Source organism: Ornithorhynchus anatinus, chromosome 16 (assembly GCF_004115215.2).
Source record: "Ornithorhynchus anatinus isolate Pmale09 chromosome 16, mOrnAna1.pri.v4, whole genome shotgun sequence".
NCBI lineage: Eukaryota > Metazoa > Chordata > Mammalia > Monotremata > Ornithorhynchidae > Ornithorhynchus > Ornithorhynchus anatinus.
The window spans coordinates 29,750,885-29,767,774 of record NC_041743.1 but is presented as its reverse complement, the minus strand read 5'-3'; the positions used below and the strand labels follow the sequence as shown (position 1 = coordinate 29,767,774).

General features: G+C 44.4%; 1 protein-coding gene across 2 annotated transcripts in view; it reads left to right on the top strand.

The window, feature by feature from the left end:
• ACSL5 (acyl-CoA synthetase long chain family member 5) overlaps positions 1-13,588 on the top strand; it is a 32,899-nt gene extending 19,311 nt beyond the window's left edge. For both annotated transcript variants that reach the window (XM_001513194.5, XM_029081194.2), the window contains exons 7-21: positions 58-236; positions 629-661; positions 742-793; positions 1,220-1,293; positions 2,300-2,377; positions 3,135-3,269; positions 3,645-3,779; positions 4,670-4,765; positions 5,192-5,264; positions 7,423-7,511; positions 7,851-7,967; positions 8,933-9,076; positions 10,762-10,863; positions 11,142-11,213; positions 12,255-13,588. In XM_001513194.5, the coding sequence (XP_001513244.1) occupies positions 58-236; positions 629-661; positions 742-793; positions 1,220-1,293; positions 2,300-2,377; positions 3,135-3,269; positions 3,645-3,779; positions 4,670-4,765; positions 5,192-5,264; positions 7,423-7,511; positions 7,851-7,967; positions 8,933-9,076; positions 10,762-10,863; positions 11,142-11,213; positions 12,255-12,398 (1,523 nt within the window). In that variant the 3' untranslated portion in view covers positions 12,399-13,588. The remainder of the gene's footprint in view (positions 1-57; positions 237-628; positions 662-741; positions 794-1,219; positions 1,294-2,299; positions 2,378-3,134; positions 3,270-3,644; positions 3,780-4,669; positions 4,766-5,191; positions 5,265-7,422; positions 7,512-7,850; positions 7,968-8,932; positions 9,077-10,761; positions 10,864-11,141; positions 11,214-12,254) is intronic.
• Positions 13,589-16,890: the final 3,302 nt, after the last annotated feature.

Here is a 16,890-nt window from a genome sequence, read left to right as displayed (position 1 = left end):
CACGAGATAGCCGCTGAAATGTGCCTTTCAGTAAAAAGTTCCGGTTCTATCCCACAGCTGATATTGCCACAGTGATCTGTGACAATTCTCAAAAGGCAACAATCCTGCTAGAGAACTTTGAGAAAGGACTGACCCCTGGACTGAAACTGATCATTCTGATGGATCCCTTTGACGAAGAACTGAAAGCAAGAGGGAAGAAGCTTGGAATTGAGCTCTTATCCCTGCCTGATGCAGAGGTAAAGTAGTCGGCGGGAAGACTTATCTATTTGCGGGAAGACTTATCTATTTGTCCGTTAAAACACAAATCCTTCTGCAATTCCGAAATTGTTGAGGGGGAAGAAAAGCATTAGGAGATAGGGCTGTAGCTACTCATTTGGATCCTTGGAACAATGTTACCTCCATCCCTGCTACCTTGTCATCTTTCTCCCCTGTTCCCTTCCTTCACCTTTACACACCATCACCATGCCACTTTGAAGGGAGGAAAGGTGGCTGCAGCTTTTCTCTGCCATAAACTTGTATTTGGGGGTGATGGTGGGTAGACGAGTAAACACATCTTAAAAGGCAAAATGGTGTTCCTCTTACCTAACAACCTTGTAATTTTTTTAAATCTTTTTTTTTTTTAACACAGCTTCTGGGCAAAGAGAACTTCAAAAAACCTGTGGTAAGTTGCTTTCTAAAACACCAATGTAATGTTCTATTCTCAAAATCCATAGCCTTCAACATTTATGTTTTTCTTTCCAGCCTCCCAAGCCTAAGGATCTTTGTCTTATCTGCTTCACCAGTGGAACGACAGGTTGGCCCAAAAGCGTTTTCAAAAATGAATATTATGCTTGAAAATAGAAGTACTTTATTTACTGACAATCTGCATCCAGCATTCTATTTGTGCTAACCAATGATGCAGTTCCGTTAGTTGGATGGAATCCTAATGTCTGAAAACTGCCATTATTGACTGTATTCACATCAATCAGTGAATGATATTTATTGGGCACTTACTGTGGACAGAGCACTGTACTAGTGCTTGAGAGAGCACAATACAATACTGTTGGTAGGAATGATTCCTTCCACAAGGAGCTTAGATTAGAGAGGGATATCATTCCACTGTGGCAATGACAAGAATACTTGGTGGGATTCTTCTGAATTTGGGGCAGGAAGAACAGCTGGGGTCTGCTGGTGCTGACATTATTTGTTTCTAGTCTTCACTGACTCTCCGTTCTTCTAGGGAACCCCAAGGGTGCCATGCTGACCCATGAAAACATCGTTGCCAATTCAGCTGCTTTTATCCACTGCGTTGAGGTCAGTGACATAGTGGTTGCATTTCCAACAGAGTCGGCGTGAACCCTGTCCCCATAGATGTGGTGATAAGGGTCTAGGCCTTCCCTCCCTACCACATCCTTCTGCTAGAATCACCCAGTGGGGAAGGGTATCACGGGGGAGGGAGAGAGTGAACCTTTAGCACAGGTACAGTGCAGGAAAGGTGAGTCTGAAGGCCGGTCAGTTATGTTCTGAACAATGAAAACACCTTCTGAGGAGCATCAGTGTAGCAACTGAGCACTGGAACAGAGTGAAATTCTTCTGCCCCTTCTCGCTGGATCCACCTGAGCACAGCAGGGCCCTTCCTTAAATGCTACTTGCTGGCAAATGAAGGCAATTTGAAGATAGTCACATTATTTAAATTACTTGTGAGAAGTGGAAATGGGAGGTGAAGTTTTTTTTTTTCCCCTTGCTTTGGCATCTAGCTAGCTAGCCTGGAGGAATTCATGTTGAATTGGGCCTAATGCAGACCCTCAGGGCCTGGAATAAATTAGTTTGTCTTAAAAAAAACGTTGTGGTCAAATAATTTTAAATAAATAGGACACATTTTAACTCATTCGTTCAATCATATTTGAGTGCTTACTGTGTGCAGAGAGCACTGTACTAAGTGCTTGGAAAGTACCTCTCACAGACTATTTCTCTAGATTACAATTCTTTGGTGCCATTGGAAGCATGATTGCTGCAGACCTGAGGGTGGAAGGAATTAGTAAACTGAAAGACAAGTAACTTTGGGTGGGAAATAGGGTAGGCAAAATTCATTGCAATTTAATCAATCAATAGCATTTGGGCACATACTATGTGCAAAGCATTTATTAAGGGCTTGGGAGAATACAATAGAATTGGTAGACAAGATACCCACCTTCTAAAGGGGAAAACTTCTAATGGGATAGATAGATGTTAGATTTAAATTACAGGTAGGAGGAAGCAATGGAGTAGAAAGATATTTATAGAAGTGCAAAATGCTTATATTTTTCTCCTTCATTTCTAGAACACATTTATACCCTCGCCTAATGATGTTTCAATTTCCTACCTTCCTCTGGCTCATATGTTTGAGAGAGTTGTGCAGGTAAGTTGGGGAGGTCCCTAGCCCATGGACCCCTGTCTATGAATCACAGTCCTAACTGCAACAGATTTGCCTTTCTTATAGGTTTAGCTGGCTGGCATCTCCCACTTCCCCGGGGACCCTGAGGAGACAAGGAGTGAAATTAGAGTAGGGAATTCACAACTGTGACTGAGAAAGGAGTAGAAAGGATTGCTGGGCCCTCGGACCCAACTATTTGAGAGAATCAAAGAGATGTTTTAGGTCGAGATGGTTTGGAGGTATGCATCTGGGCCTTGAAGGTGAGAAGCCTAAATGGTCCCGCTTTAGTTACTACTACTAAATAATCCTGGAATCCTCCTCCATATAGTATTCATTGGAGGCTTGGGATTTCACAATTAGTTTTTAGAAGAGTTAGTTATTAGGGAACAGCTCAGTGTACAGTTTTCCTAGTGGTAACCCAATGTTGTCCATCTTCTGCTAATTTCAGTCCTTGCAGTACTTATCTCTAACCTTTGAGGGAATTGGGGAAAGAAGTTACCAACCCTCAGTTCTTCCCAACTATTCAGACAGATGTTGTAAACCAGATGTGGCCTCTTATCCAGGCAAGCGTTGGGCATTCCCATCTGCTCTTCTGTCCTCTCCATTCAGAAAAATGGATGCCTTGTGGATAAGGCAGGTCCTAATTTTTTCCAAGCTCTCGTGCCACATACTTGGTGACTGTAGTCCTTTTGGCATACAGCACAGGGAGGATTAAAAGCTTGCTTCCTCTTTCTTTGTCTAGACGGTTGTATACTGCTGTGGGGCAAAGGTAGGGTTTTTCCAAGGTGATATTCGACTCCTCACAGAAGATATGAAAGCTCTGAAGCCAACAGTCTTTCCAGTGGTGCCTAGACTACTCAACAGAGTCTATGATAAGGTACAATTTCCTTCTTGAGTGAAGTCAAGGTTTCATAGCCCGAGGCGTGTCCCTTGGATAGGACAGAGTCCGTTTCTCACCCCACCCCCATTCCTTTTCCTCCACCTTCTCCCTCCTCTCTGTCCTTGAGCAAAGTTGAGTACTATAAGAAAGAAGAATGAGAGTCCCTGGACCTCTGCTAAATTCTCCTCACTTGTTGGTTATGTACTTTTTCCCCTAGTGTCTTTTGGGGTAAAGCTGATTGGCCCCTATTTAGTTCCTATCAAGCCCTGTTCCTTGGTTTTTTTTTTTTTTTGGTAACACTACTTCCCCTGGGGGTTTGGGGTTTTACCAGTTTTTCTTCGATTTATCCCAACTGGACACATTCTCCTTCAGGTTCAAAGTGAAGCAAAGACTCCCCTCAAGAAGTTCTTGTTGAACTTGGCCATTTCCAGGAAGTTTAGTGAAGTTAAACAGGGAATTCTCCGGCGTGACAGTATCTGGGACAAGCTCATCTTTAACAAAATCCAGGTATGCCTTGAACTTGTTTTTGTATCTGCCCTCGGTGGGCCTCAGATAATGCTAAGTATACAAGATTTCAGGAAGTGCCAGTTGTACTGTGAAGTCTATTCTGGCACAACCCAAAGGGACAGACACGGGGTGGGGTTAGGGATCAGGGAGAGACATAGGAGGGGGCAAGGTTATGAGTGCAAGGAACTGCAGACTTACTTGGCAGCAGTAGATAGCATTAACTAGGGTGACAAGAATGGTTAAGGGGGAATTGGTTGATGAAGAACCCTGAGGGCCGTGCAAAGAGTTTCAGGTTGATGTGTGTGGAAACAAGGTGCCATTGGAAGCTTTTGAGGAGGGAAAGAGACATGACCAGATAAACGTTAAAAGAAGATTCTTGCTGATGAATAGGAGGGGCTAAAGGCAGGATGACCAGGAGCAATTGAAATAATCTAGTCCTGTGAATATGAGAGTGAATGCAAAGGGGCATTTCTGTGAAATGTTCCTTCTTGGCACCCGTGTCAACTGCATCACATGCTTAGTTCGCTTCATTCTGGATCGACCTGCCGTGAAGTTGTGTGTGTGTGTGAGTCGTGTTTAAAGGAGATGAGGAATTGAATCCACTACTGTTTTGAGTGGCACTGTGTGCAGAGCATGCTGGGGGATACACACAGAGGCAGAAATGGGTCTCTAAGTAGTTCAGATCCCCGCCTCACTGTGAGGGAGGAATAAGGTGAAGGGAAGAGTGAGCTGCTTCCCCCTTCCCAGGACTGAGTGTTTGAGTAAGCTCTGTTCACCTGCATCTGCAAGAAAATGTCCAGGCCAGAAATAAATATCGAGTCTTGGTCCTAACCATTGTGCCCTACAGCTTTGAAATCCCCACCCAATTAGCCTGTCTTTCCCTCTCATAGGAAACCTTGGGTGGGAATGTCCGCATAATGGTAACAGGAGCCGCGCCGATATCCTCGCCTGTCTTGGTGTTCCTCAGAGCAGCATTGGGCTGCCCGGTAAGTTCACCCTACTAAAACCACTTAGCTTCCTAGATCCTCTCGCCTCCCTCAGGGGGACTGTTGAGAGAACTGTACTGGCCATTTCTTGGGGAGGAAAAATGGAAGGGATGGAGCAGCTTTCCTTCTCTCTCCCTTTCTCCAATGCGAAACATTTAAGGGGAACAGAAGATTAGCAATTAATGTTTTATCGGGGCAATGGAGGAAACCTTGGGCCTCTTGGTGGCTAACAGAAAAAATCAAATATTCAGCTTATTTATCCATGAGGAACTTCTAACGTACTCTTTTGGTTTTGAAGTGCGATGTTAGTCCTGAGAGACTTCTGCTCCTGCTCAGAATGTCATAAGATAATTTAGGAAGCCCACATTTCCTGTAAGAACCGGCTCTGGAATCTGCAAATGTGAAAGTCCTCTGTGCTTTTTCCAGGTATTTGAAGCTTATGGTCAGACTGAATGCACAGCTGGTTGCACTTTCTCATCACCTGGGGACTGGACAACAGGTATGGCCCCTCTAAATGATAATGATGGCATTTAATAAGTGCTTACTTTGTGCCGAGCACTGGGGCAGGACCAAGATAATCAGATTGGGCATAGTCCACATGGGGTTTATAGTCCAAGAAGGAGAGAGAACAGGTATCTTGTCCCCAGTTTATAGATGTGGAAACTGAAGCGCAGAGTGGTTAAGTGACTTACTCAATTCACACATTAGGTGAGTGGCAGAGCTAGGTCTGGAACTCAGGTCTCCCAACTCCCAGTGCTGTGGTCTTCTACTAGACCACACTGCCTCCCTCTTCCCTCAAGGGATGTAGGGTTCTTGGCATTATTGTTCCAGGAGGGTGCCAAACACACGATCGACCACAGCTGCTGCCAGCATTCCCACTGTCTCTTCTTTTCCACTTATTGGACAAGAAGATCGTCTGTGTGAATGGGGAGGGCCAGAATGGAGTTTTCTCAGTGTTTTCTTCTTCTCAGTCCTTCTCTGATCACTTCTGGATTTGTGTGTCTCATGAAAGAGCAGCAGGGATGAGGTGGGTTTCATCTTGGAGATTGTAAACTCCTTGAATGCAGAGACCATATCTCTTAATCTTTTTTTTTTTTAAATGGTATTTGTTAGGAGCTTACTATGTGCCAGGCACTGTTCTAAGCTCAGGGGTAGATACAAAGTAATCAGGTTGCATGCAGTCCATGTCTCCAAAAGATCTCTCTGTCTTCATTCCTATTTTACAGATGAGGTAACTGAGGCCCAGAGAAGTGAAGTGACTTACCCAAGATCACACAGTAAACAAGTGGCCCGGCCAGGATTAGAACCCAGGTCCTTCTGACTCCAGGCCTGTGCCCTGTACTCTTCTAGGCTGTAAGCTCCTTGTGGGCAGGGATCCCATCTACTAACTCTGTTGTACTATACTTTCCGAAGGACTTAGTACAGGGCCTTTCTCATGGTTAAGTGAGAAGACCACTGATTGTACTCTCCAACACCTCAGTTGGGTGTTCTGCACAGTAGTTGCTCAACTTCTTGATTGGTGTAAAGAGCAGAAGGTTGGGCCGGGAGGAGGTGGTAGACGACGTCTCCTAGCACTGAGCAACAGTAGCCATGGGATATCGATGTTCTAGTTCAGCTCGTGCCTGTCTTGCCCTTGTGGGTAACGAGCCATGGCAAGTTCCCAGGAAGGTTAAAAGTGGATCCTGGGTATTGGTCTCTTTTAAAGCAGTGCATGTGGACCCTAGTGTTCTCAAAGGACGGTTCCTTTGAGGTCACCATGCAGACAAGCCCCAGGGGAGCTTATACGGGGCAGTCTCGCAGGCCTGTAAGGAGGCACAGATGTATGGGTACCGGAGGCAGTCGGGCTGGGGATGTGCCGAATGCAGGCCTCCGTAGCCGCCGGTGTCACCACCTCTCCGCTATCTGTGTGGTGGAGGCCCAGGCTTGACCCTCTTCCTCTGGGAAGGAGTGGGTAACTGTAGTAAACCCACCCGGAACAATGTTTTCATTCTTCCATGGGTTGAATGATAGGCTATTTCTGCTTAAGAGCCCAGCCATCTGACCAGAAGATATTAACCACTGACCCAGCGGACAGCAATACACTAAGGAGGTGGGATTTGTACAGTCTTTTGCCATCAGGGCAAAGGGAGATGAATAAGAAAGACACAATCCACAGGAAATGTGCAGTTGTATTACACACTAGAGTTAGGGTTGAAGAGCTGCTTATTTCACATTGCTCCATTTATAATTTTTCCCCCTGCCCAGTTTTTTTATTTAATGGAGTTGAAGCACTTCCTATGTGTCAATCACCTTTTTAAATGCTAGGGTAGATAGAATTTAATCAGATTGGACAGTCCAACTTAGAGTTAACAGTCTAAGTAGGAGAGAGAGAGGACTGGTATTTAATTTCCAATTTACAGTTGAAGCACAGAGAAGTTAAGAGATTTGCCCGAGGTCACACAGCAGGCAGTTGGCAGAGCCAGGATTAGAACCCAGGTCCTCTGACTCCCAGGGTCTGTGCCCTTTTCACTAGTTCATGCTGCTTTTAATGGCATAGCCTGCGTTAATGATAGATCGTATCCGGACAGCCTGGTCTGCACTATGAAAGGAAGCAAATAATCTCCCAACTTCATCTCCTTCCAGATAGTGGAACAGATAATGTTTCTGGTCTATTTCAGGGCACGTTGGGGCTCCTCTTGGTTGCAATGATGTGAAGCTTGTAGACGTGGTAGACATGAACTACTTTTCAGTCAATGGTGAAGGCGAAGTAAGTTCATTCATTCAATCAATCGTATAAATCGAGCGCTTACTGTGTGTGCAGAGCACTGTACTAAGTGTCTGGGAGGGTACAATACAACAATTAATGGTCACATTACCTGCCCACAACGGGCTTACAGTCTAGAGTGGGGGAGACAAACATCAATACAAATAAATAAAATTACAGATATGTACGTAAGTATGGGGCTGGGAGTGGGGTAGAGCAAAGGGAACAAGTCAGAGCGACGCAGGAGGGAGTGGGAAATGAGGAAAAGTTGGCGATGGAGCAGGGGGGAAAAGGAAGAATAAATTGGTGGGGAATTTCTAACTTGTGTCATCTTGCATCCAGATCTGTATTAAAGGCACCAACGTCTTTAAAGGCTACCTGAAGGATCCTGAGAAGACTGCAGAAGCTCTAGATTCTGATGGCTGGCTTCACACTGGAGACATTGGGAGATGGTTGCCTGTGGGTATCTTGGGCTCCTCTTGGTTAAAGTGTCTTTTGGGGCCCAATGTGAGGGAAATTTAGTGTTTATACAGTGAAGGCAAATGTAAGAACTATTCAATCCTGACTTCTCTATACAGTCAAGAGATAAGTATTCGAGTAAGGTTGAGCAGAGTGTTCAAAGTTAAATTCAATCAGGTCCTAGAAACAGACAATTAAAGACTAGTAATACCCATGGAAAGCCATTACTGCAATGCTTCTCTCTTCCTAGTGGCTCACTCCTTCATTCGGTCATATTTATTGAGCACTTGCTGTGTGCAAAGCAATATACTAAGCGTTTGGGTGAGTATCGCTCCTAATTTCAAAGCACTAAGCAATCCCCTGAGGAGAACCAATTAGTTCGGGCAAGTACAGGCTAAAATTGACCCCTCAGTAGCAAAATTCCTGCCACAGCAAGCAAGTGCATGTCCACATCATGGTTGATTTTTTGGACTACAGAGAACAGGTGGAAAGAACCACTCAATTCTGTCCATAGTGTTAATTAGAGGGATAATTGAAGAGAGCCATCCAGAGAAACACCGGCAGTTACTTGACTTGAGCAAAGCGACTCAAACCTGATGCTCTGCCCTACTTATTTATTTGAAGAGAGCTGGAAGTGTGGCAATACCAGTTAACGAAAGTCAGGGTTGCAATGCAGTTCTTTTTTAAATGAGCCTGTCACTTGCACAATTGACTCTTTTTGTGAAACACCTTCCTCTTTTAATCTTAATGTTAAGCTTTTTCCATCATAGCTAAGATGCAGTCGATTTTTTGGCTATCCCCTCAAAAATAACAGTGCCCGTTGATCTAGCCTTCCCAGGTATCCTATGTATTTGGCGATGGTACATCCAAAGAGTGGAAAAATTCAACAAGTGAAAAGCCGTCAGTGGGGAGTGAAGACCTGTCCGTGTATGTAACTGAAAATCCTCCCACTTATATTGCTGCAGAATGGAACCCTGAAGATCATTGACCGAAAGAAGAACATTTTTAAGCTGGCTCAGGGCGAGTACATCGCCCCGGAGAAAATAGAAAATGTGTACATCAGGAGCGGTCCAGTGGCACAAGTCTTTGTACACGGGGAGAGCTTACGGGTAAGTTCTTGAGTACAGAGCGGGCTTGCTCTCATGTGCAAAGAGGTGGGGTGGCAGCAAGATTACCATGGAGCGACCAAAGAGTGAATTGAAGGGACCACAAGTGAGACGGGAGGGCCGAATTAATGATTTTAAAAACCTGATGTGGCCCAGTCTCCAACAGTGTGCTAGAGCAGTGAGCTGTTGGGTGATCAGGGCAGTAGACAGAGCAGCATGGTTTAGGGGATAGAGCACAGGCCTGGGAGTCAGAAGGTCATGGGTTCTATTCTTGCTCCGCCACATGTCTGCTTTGTGACCTTGGACAAGTTACTTCTCTGTGCCTCGGTTACCTCATCTGTAAAATGGGGATTGAGACAATGAACCCCATGGAGGACAGGAACTGTGTCCAAACCGAGAAGCAGCGTGGCTCAGTGGAAAGAGCCCGGGCTTGGGAGTCAGAGGTCATGGGTTCTAATCCTGATTCCACGCTGTGTGACTTTGGACAAGTCACTTAACTTCTCTGTGCCTCAGTTACCTCATCTGTAAAATGGGGATTAAAACTGTGAGCCCCACGTGGGACAACCCAATCACCTTGTATCCCCCCGGTGCTTAGAACAGTGCTTTGCACATAGTAAGCTCTTAACAAATACCAACATTAACTTGAATTCAGCTCACTGCTCAGTACAATGCTTGGCACGTAGAAAGCGCCTAACAAATGCCACACTTTTTATTATCAGTCTGATGGGCAGCAGTTGCTAGAGGGGTTGCTCTCCTTGAGGTAAGGTTATGTGGGGATCAGGTTGCCGAGAGGCAGGGATAAACTGACCAGCGTAGCAAGGATCTACCCTTGCGTGCAAACAGTGAGTTGCAGGCACTTATCAGTCACTTCAGACATACCCATGGAATAATAATTGGGGCATTTTTTGAAGCATTTACTATATGCAAGACATTGTTTAGCCTGTATCTCCCCCTAGGCTAATCAGTCCAGGCATCATTCCTGTCCCACCTGGGGCTCACAGACTAAGTAGGAGGGAGAGTGGATATTTTAATTCCCATTTTACAGATGAGGAAATTAAGGTACAGAGGAAGTGAAATGACTTGCCCAAGGTTATGCGACAGGCGAGTGACAGAGTCAGGATTAAAACCCAGCTCTTCTGGCTCCCAGGCCCGTGCTCTTTTCACTTTGCCATGATGCTTCTCTGCATGCATAGGTAGAATCTCAGGTGCATTAATATCATCCTTTACTCTGCGTGGTAGGGGGAAAACAAGAACTGAGCAACTAGCTGGTGGACTTACCCCATGTAGATATCCCCATAGGATAACATTCAGATGTCAGGAGAAGCAGCATGGCTTAGTGGATAGAGGACGGGCCTGGGAGTCAAGAGGACCTGGGTTCTAATTCCACCTCTGCCACATTTCTGCTGTGTTACCTTGGGTGAGATGCTTAACTTCTCTGGGACCCAGTTGCCTCATCTGTAAAATGGGGATTATGAATGTGGGCCCCATGTGGGACAGGGACCTGATTAACATGTATCTGCGCCACACTTAGACCAGTGCTTGGCACACAGTAAGCACTTAAGTGCCATAATTATTATTATTATTATGATAACATCCAAAAAAATCTACGTGGGACCAGAATGAACTAGTCAAACACAGCTTGTTACCTTTTGAAGCGGCTCTGACATTCATTATTTCTTTCCATGCAGTCAACCTTGGTGGGTGTGGTCGTGCCCGACGCAGATGTGTTCCCCGGATTTGCAGCAAAACTAGGGGTCAAAGGCTCCATGGAACAGCTCTGCCAGAATTCAGTGAGTAACAGTAATGCTTCACTGAATACTGTTCTTTCTTCAGACCTAGAGGGGAAGTTTTGGCAAGATGGTCAGCCCTTTAGAACAGTTGATGGAGTTCTAGTGGACCCTCAATTTTTTCCCCCTCTCCTCAATTCTTTATTCCCCTCTCTTCCCCAAACCAGATGGATAAGATTGAGGGAATAAACAGGCTCTTGATGTCTCTCTGCTATTTATTGTCCTGCTGCTGCAACTCAAGCCCTGTTCTGAAATAAACCTCCCTTATTTGGATTTCTTAGGTTGTGAAGAAAGCTATCTTAAATGACCTGCTGAAAGCTGGCAGAGAAGGAGGCCTGAAATCCTTTGAACAAGTAGGTACTCTCATAACTCGTGCAATGATCTAGGAGTATTCAGAAAGTGGTGGAGGTGACAGGTCCTTTTGGGGAATGAGTAGTGGGAAAACCAGCACAGGAAAGGAGCCGGATTGTGTCTTTTATTAACTTAATTGAAAATGTGTTTGTACATCCGAGACTTAATAAATAAGGGTAAATAGCCTTGCAGGGTGAGGAACCTGCTAGGTGCTATTGGATTCAGTCTGAGTATACCAATGGTCTGGCCATTCCTCTGGGAACATTTTTCCTCCATTTTCATCTTCCCTATCTCACTTTCTTAAGACATCTCTGATTTTCTGTGGAATCTGTCATCTAATAGCAGATGAGCCTGAGCAAGAGTCGACATAAGGAATTCATTTCTTCCTTCAGTTGTATTTATTGAGCTCTTACTCTGTGCAGAGCACTGTACCGAGCTCTTGGGAGAGTACAATGTAATGAAAAACAGACACATTCCCTGCCTACAGTTAGCTTACAGTCTAGTGGGGGAAAATCGATGGTAGCGCCAGCGTCGTCCACACTCGCTTGCCCCTGCTGGGTCCCGCTGCGGCGCGGAGTGTCCGAGCGAAAAGGCAAGTGGGGACGCAGCGTATTGCAAAGTGGTAACAAAGGGTTTTCTGGGCAAGATCGATTTGTGGCTTCAGAGGCCGCAGCACAGTACCGATGCTGTGCACTAGTGCCAGAACGCAGGAGGCGGTTACCTGAGTTAGCAGCTGTGGTCTTTGCCACCCATTTAGTCAGCTATATCCCAGGACTCCTGCTGAGCATCTCGAGGTACACCCTGAAGGACCCCCAAACCTCCACAGCTGATGACTCGGCTCCGGCAGGTGTTCCCCTTCCTGAGACGCTGGGATTACATTCCAGGCTTCCTGATTGCAAGAGTTTGGGCCTTCCCATTTTAGCTGGACTCAGAGATGGCCTTCCTTGTTGTTAGAGTTCAATGAATCTTGAGGGTTTTTTGTTTTTTTTGGAAAAAAATGTAGATCTATATTTAAGTGAAATGCCTTTCTCTTTTCTAACTAGGTCAAAAGCATCCATCTTCACCCAGAGGCATTTTCCATTGAAAATGGACTCTTGACACCGACGCTGAAGGCCAAGAGGACAGAACTTTCTAAATACTTTAAGAGCCAAATTGACGACCTATACTCAACGATCCCGGAGGTTTGAAGGATGAGACCATCTCTATCGGACATTCACTGGGCAGATGTGTGGGACTTAAATCTAAAAATTTTAGGTACCCTCTTTTACTTCCCCTTGTGTCAGCAAGTCACCAGTTGCAAGGGGGGAAGAAGAATCTCATACCTGGAATCTTGTCCCTAAAGCTAGTGAATTTCCCCTTTGCCTTTTTAAAAAATCCCTGGAGTAGTCATATAATGTGATTTTTTTTTTTAATTTTTTAAAGGAATATCTTTGCTCAACACCATAACGTGTTCCTTAAAGCTCAGTTTTGTGTTTAAATTCAGGCTCAGACTACCCCTGCTGTGTCATGAAAACTCTTCATTATCCACATCCAGGAGGCAGTCTGGCTAAAACAAGCTCATTTCAAGGCTTGGATCTTCCAGATGGGCAGCCGGAACCTAGCAAATTAACCAAAGTGGGAGACTGACAATTAGCTGGTTAATTAATCCTGATTAATTTTTTTTATCTCCCAGAGAAAGAATTTCCTTACGTTTTGGAGAGACAGAGGTTTTGTCCATGTCACCTCCAACAGAATCATCTTCTTGGATCTTTTTTCTTTTTCTTGGTCAATTAGAATTACCCAAAGCAAGGAAACCTAGAGATTTAACATTAGAAACTGCCTTTTTCCTGGAAGCGTTTGAGTCTTTAAACTAGGTGTGGTGATGATCAAATAAGGCCCTGTGAACTGCTGTAGTTTGAGGGTAACAAATCCCATTTCTTATTGACAGACTCTGGCAATTTAATTAAAAGGAGGCATGCTCTTGCTTATGGGTGTGCTCCATTTGTACTCAGCACCTGGACTGCATCCAACCCATTCTGAGGCCACAGGCACTTCACTTGGGATATTGATTTCCACACTAGGGCCATTCACATTTCCAAGGGTTGTTACCACCTGTCTTTCCCTCTTCTGGAAGCAAGTCTGAACCTTCTGAAGAGAAATTATACTTAGCTGCTAGCGGAGGACGACAACAACATGCTGAACTAGGGACAGATATTGCCGTGCGGAAGAAAAATGGTTCCCCGACCTGCCTCAAAGGTGTAATCTAATCTGGTTCTAGGTTGGAAGTGGTGCATCACTGAATGTCATCATCCTATCAATTAAACCCCTAGACTTGTGATTTTTTTACCATATGTTTGTAAAGGTAAAACCTTTACAATAAAATCTTGCAAATATTTAATTTGGGTATTTTAATTTGTCTCTTGGAGGGTCATGAGATTTAACCCAAGCCAACAACATCAAGAGTAAATAATGTTAGGGGGAGATAGATGGTCATATAAATAAATTATGGCTACGTATGTAAGTGCTGTGAGGTGAATATCAAGTGCCTAAAGGGTACAGATCCCAATGCATACGTGACACAGATGGGAAGAGGAGGGGGAGAAGCAGCATGGTCTAGTGGATAGAGCCTGGGCCTGGGAGTCAGAGGACCTGGGTTCCTATCCTCCCTCTGCCACTTAGTTGCTGAGAGAACTTCGGTAAGTCACTTAACTTCTCTGTAAAATGTGGATTAATACTGTGAGCCCCATGTGGGACATGGACCATGTCCAACCTGATTATCTTGAATATTTCCCAGTGCCTGGCACAAAAGAAGCGCTTAAGAAATACCATAAAAAGAAAAGAGGGCTTAATAGAGGAAGGGCTCTTTGAAGAAATGTGATTTTAACACGGCTCTGAAGGTAAGGAGAGTGGTGGAATGTCATACATGGAGAAGGAGACTATCTTGACTGAAATCATTATGGAGTTCACTGAGATGCCAGTCTGTTCTTTACAGGCTTTTCCCCAGACCTGTTATGTTATCTGCACTGGGGAAGGAAACTAGCTTTGTGTTCACCCTAAAGAGGAGAATTCCATTTTAGGATTTGCTATCTGAAGCCCTTCTACTCTTCATTCTTCCCATGGAAGCCTGATTTTCTACTTGTCAACTCTCTCACCTCAGACCAGTTCATTCCAAATGCACCATTCGCTTGTCTGACCATCATGGCCACCCTCCATGTAATCACCAGTCATGACTCGTTTCTCCTAAAGAGTCCCACTTCCTAAACCAGAATTAAGGCTTAGACTTGCTGAAGGTTTTTATTTGAAACTTCTTTCTTGTCCAAAGAATCCGGTCAATCAATGTGTTGTATTTACTGAGTGATTGATTACTGTGTACAAAGCACTGTATTAAGTGCTTGGGAGAATACAATATAAGAATATAACAGAGTTGGTAGACATGTTCCCGGCCCACAGTGTGCTTACAACCTAGAGGGAGAGGCAGAAACTGATAAAAAATAAATCGATTACGGCTATGATGTCATGTATCTTTTTCTAAGATCCTGTTGTCTGGAATCCCCTATCTTTCTGCTTTACTTGTGGACAAGATTCACACTTCCTGTCTATACCTTCTTGTACCCCTTTTTCCTACCTCCTCAGATGTTACCTGGGCCCTGGTTCCTTGATGATTTAAGCTTCATGTGTTTCCAGGAATTGGTGTTGGCTTTTTCATTTCAAATGAGGGAGGGAAAAACCATGGACTTTTAAGAGGATGAGCAAAAAAGCTGTGATTTTAGAGAGGTGGTGGGCTTCAGAGAACAAACAGGTCAAAAAGGGCCAATTTTGGATTTTGTAAGATTTGCTCTGAAGCTCTCAGATCTGATTGGAGGTGTGGGGTTAGTAGTTACCTAGTAGTAGTTACTAGTTACCTAGTATTGAAGGGTAGAATTAGGATTACTTTGGAAAAGAAAAGCAGTGTGGCCTAGTGGAAAGAGCACAGGTCTGGGAGTCAGGGGGACCTGGGTTCTAATCCCAGCTCTTCCACTGGCCTGCTGTGTGATCTTGGGCGAGTCCCTTAGCTTCTCTGTGCTTTTTTCCTCATCTGTAAAATGGGGGTAAAATACCTGTTCTCACTCTCTCAGACTGTGATTCCCATGTGGGACAGGGACTATGTTTGATCTGATTGTATTGAATCTACCCCGGTGCTTAATTCTGAGCTTGGCACATGGTCAGCACTTATTACAACTACTACTGATAAAAGTAAGTTTTAACATGACTTCAATAACTGCTCTTTAAAATTATGTAATATGCAGTATCCTGTTATCATTCAAGGGATCAGGGGAAAATAATAACCTCTGGATTTAATTTAGGAATAAGGACCATGTCAGGGATAAGTGGTTTCCTGAGATTGCTTCAGCAAACCCAGGCTGCACTGCCTTAAACAGGGTGACATTACTGAATTATAGGATTTCACTGCTGATGCTTCTGTTTGGCATTTGATGCTGAGAACAGCTTGTAAATTGGCTGATGAAACTGGAGGCACCTTAGGTCCAAGTATCTCGGTTGCATAAAAGCGACCACAACCGTAGTTTTGAAAATCTCCAATTTGGTAGGAAGTTTGGAACTCTGTTGGTAAACGCTGAATCTCCCAGACCAGTGCTTTGATTTCATGTTCTGTCTTTCCAGCATTATTGGTTGGTTGAAAACACATTGCGGTAATGCATTAAAGGATTATCTTTATCTGCACATTGTGAAATGGAATGTTGGTTGCACATTGATCTTTCAACTCCAACCACACACATGGATAAGATTACTGTCGATAATTTTATCATCAAACACAAGACAACCATATAAAGCCTTTACACATTCAGCTAAAATAGCTGATTGTAGAAGACGGCCCTCAGCAATTTTACATTTGCTGAGGCTAAACCTAAAGAACCAAACTGGAGCTACCAAATGATTTATATGGCTGTCATGTAAGGCTGTCTCGTATTTTAAGGGATTTTTTTAAAGTTTCACATACAGCTTCCAGAGAGCCCTACTCTCCCCACCGATACTGCTGTTCAGACAAAAAAGGCTGGAGTAGTGGAGCAGGAAAGTGACAAAATACTTTAGGTCGGGCATCAAAAGAAACTTGTCATAAATTAGGGAAGCAGTGTGACTTAGTGGCAAGAGTACAAGCCTAGGACCTCGGTTCAAATCCTAGCTCTGCTGCTTGTGTGTAGTGTAAAGTTGGGCAAGTCTCTTAACTTCCCTGTGACTCTCTTACCGCATCTGTAAAACGGGAATTGAGGATAAAAAATCCTATTCTGATTTAGACTGTAAGCCCCATGTGGGACAGGGACTGTATCCAAATTATCTTATACCTAGCCCAGTGCTTAGTACAGTGCCTGACACAGAGTAAGTGCTTAAGTACCACGGAAAAAAAAATATGATTCACCATTCTGTGAAGTAGTAGTGCTGGGATCCCTGCCGGTCTCTGTCCCCATCAGTCCCACCCTTCTAGCCTTCCCTTGGCTATCGTGACTGTCAAGTCTGCTAGCATTTTCGAGAAAAGGGGAAGAGACTCGGGTTTCTACAATGTAGGAAATGTTCACTCTTCAGGACTCCTTGCCCCATAGAGGGGAGAGATTCCAGAGCTACAGCTGGGGAGTTTCTATATTTGAAGGAGATGGGCAGGGGTAGTTGGTGTTCACTAGGAGCGTAACCAAAGCCCACAGAAGAGCT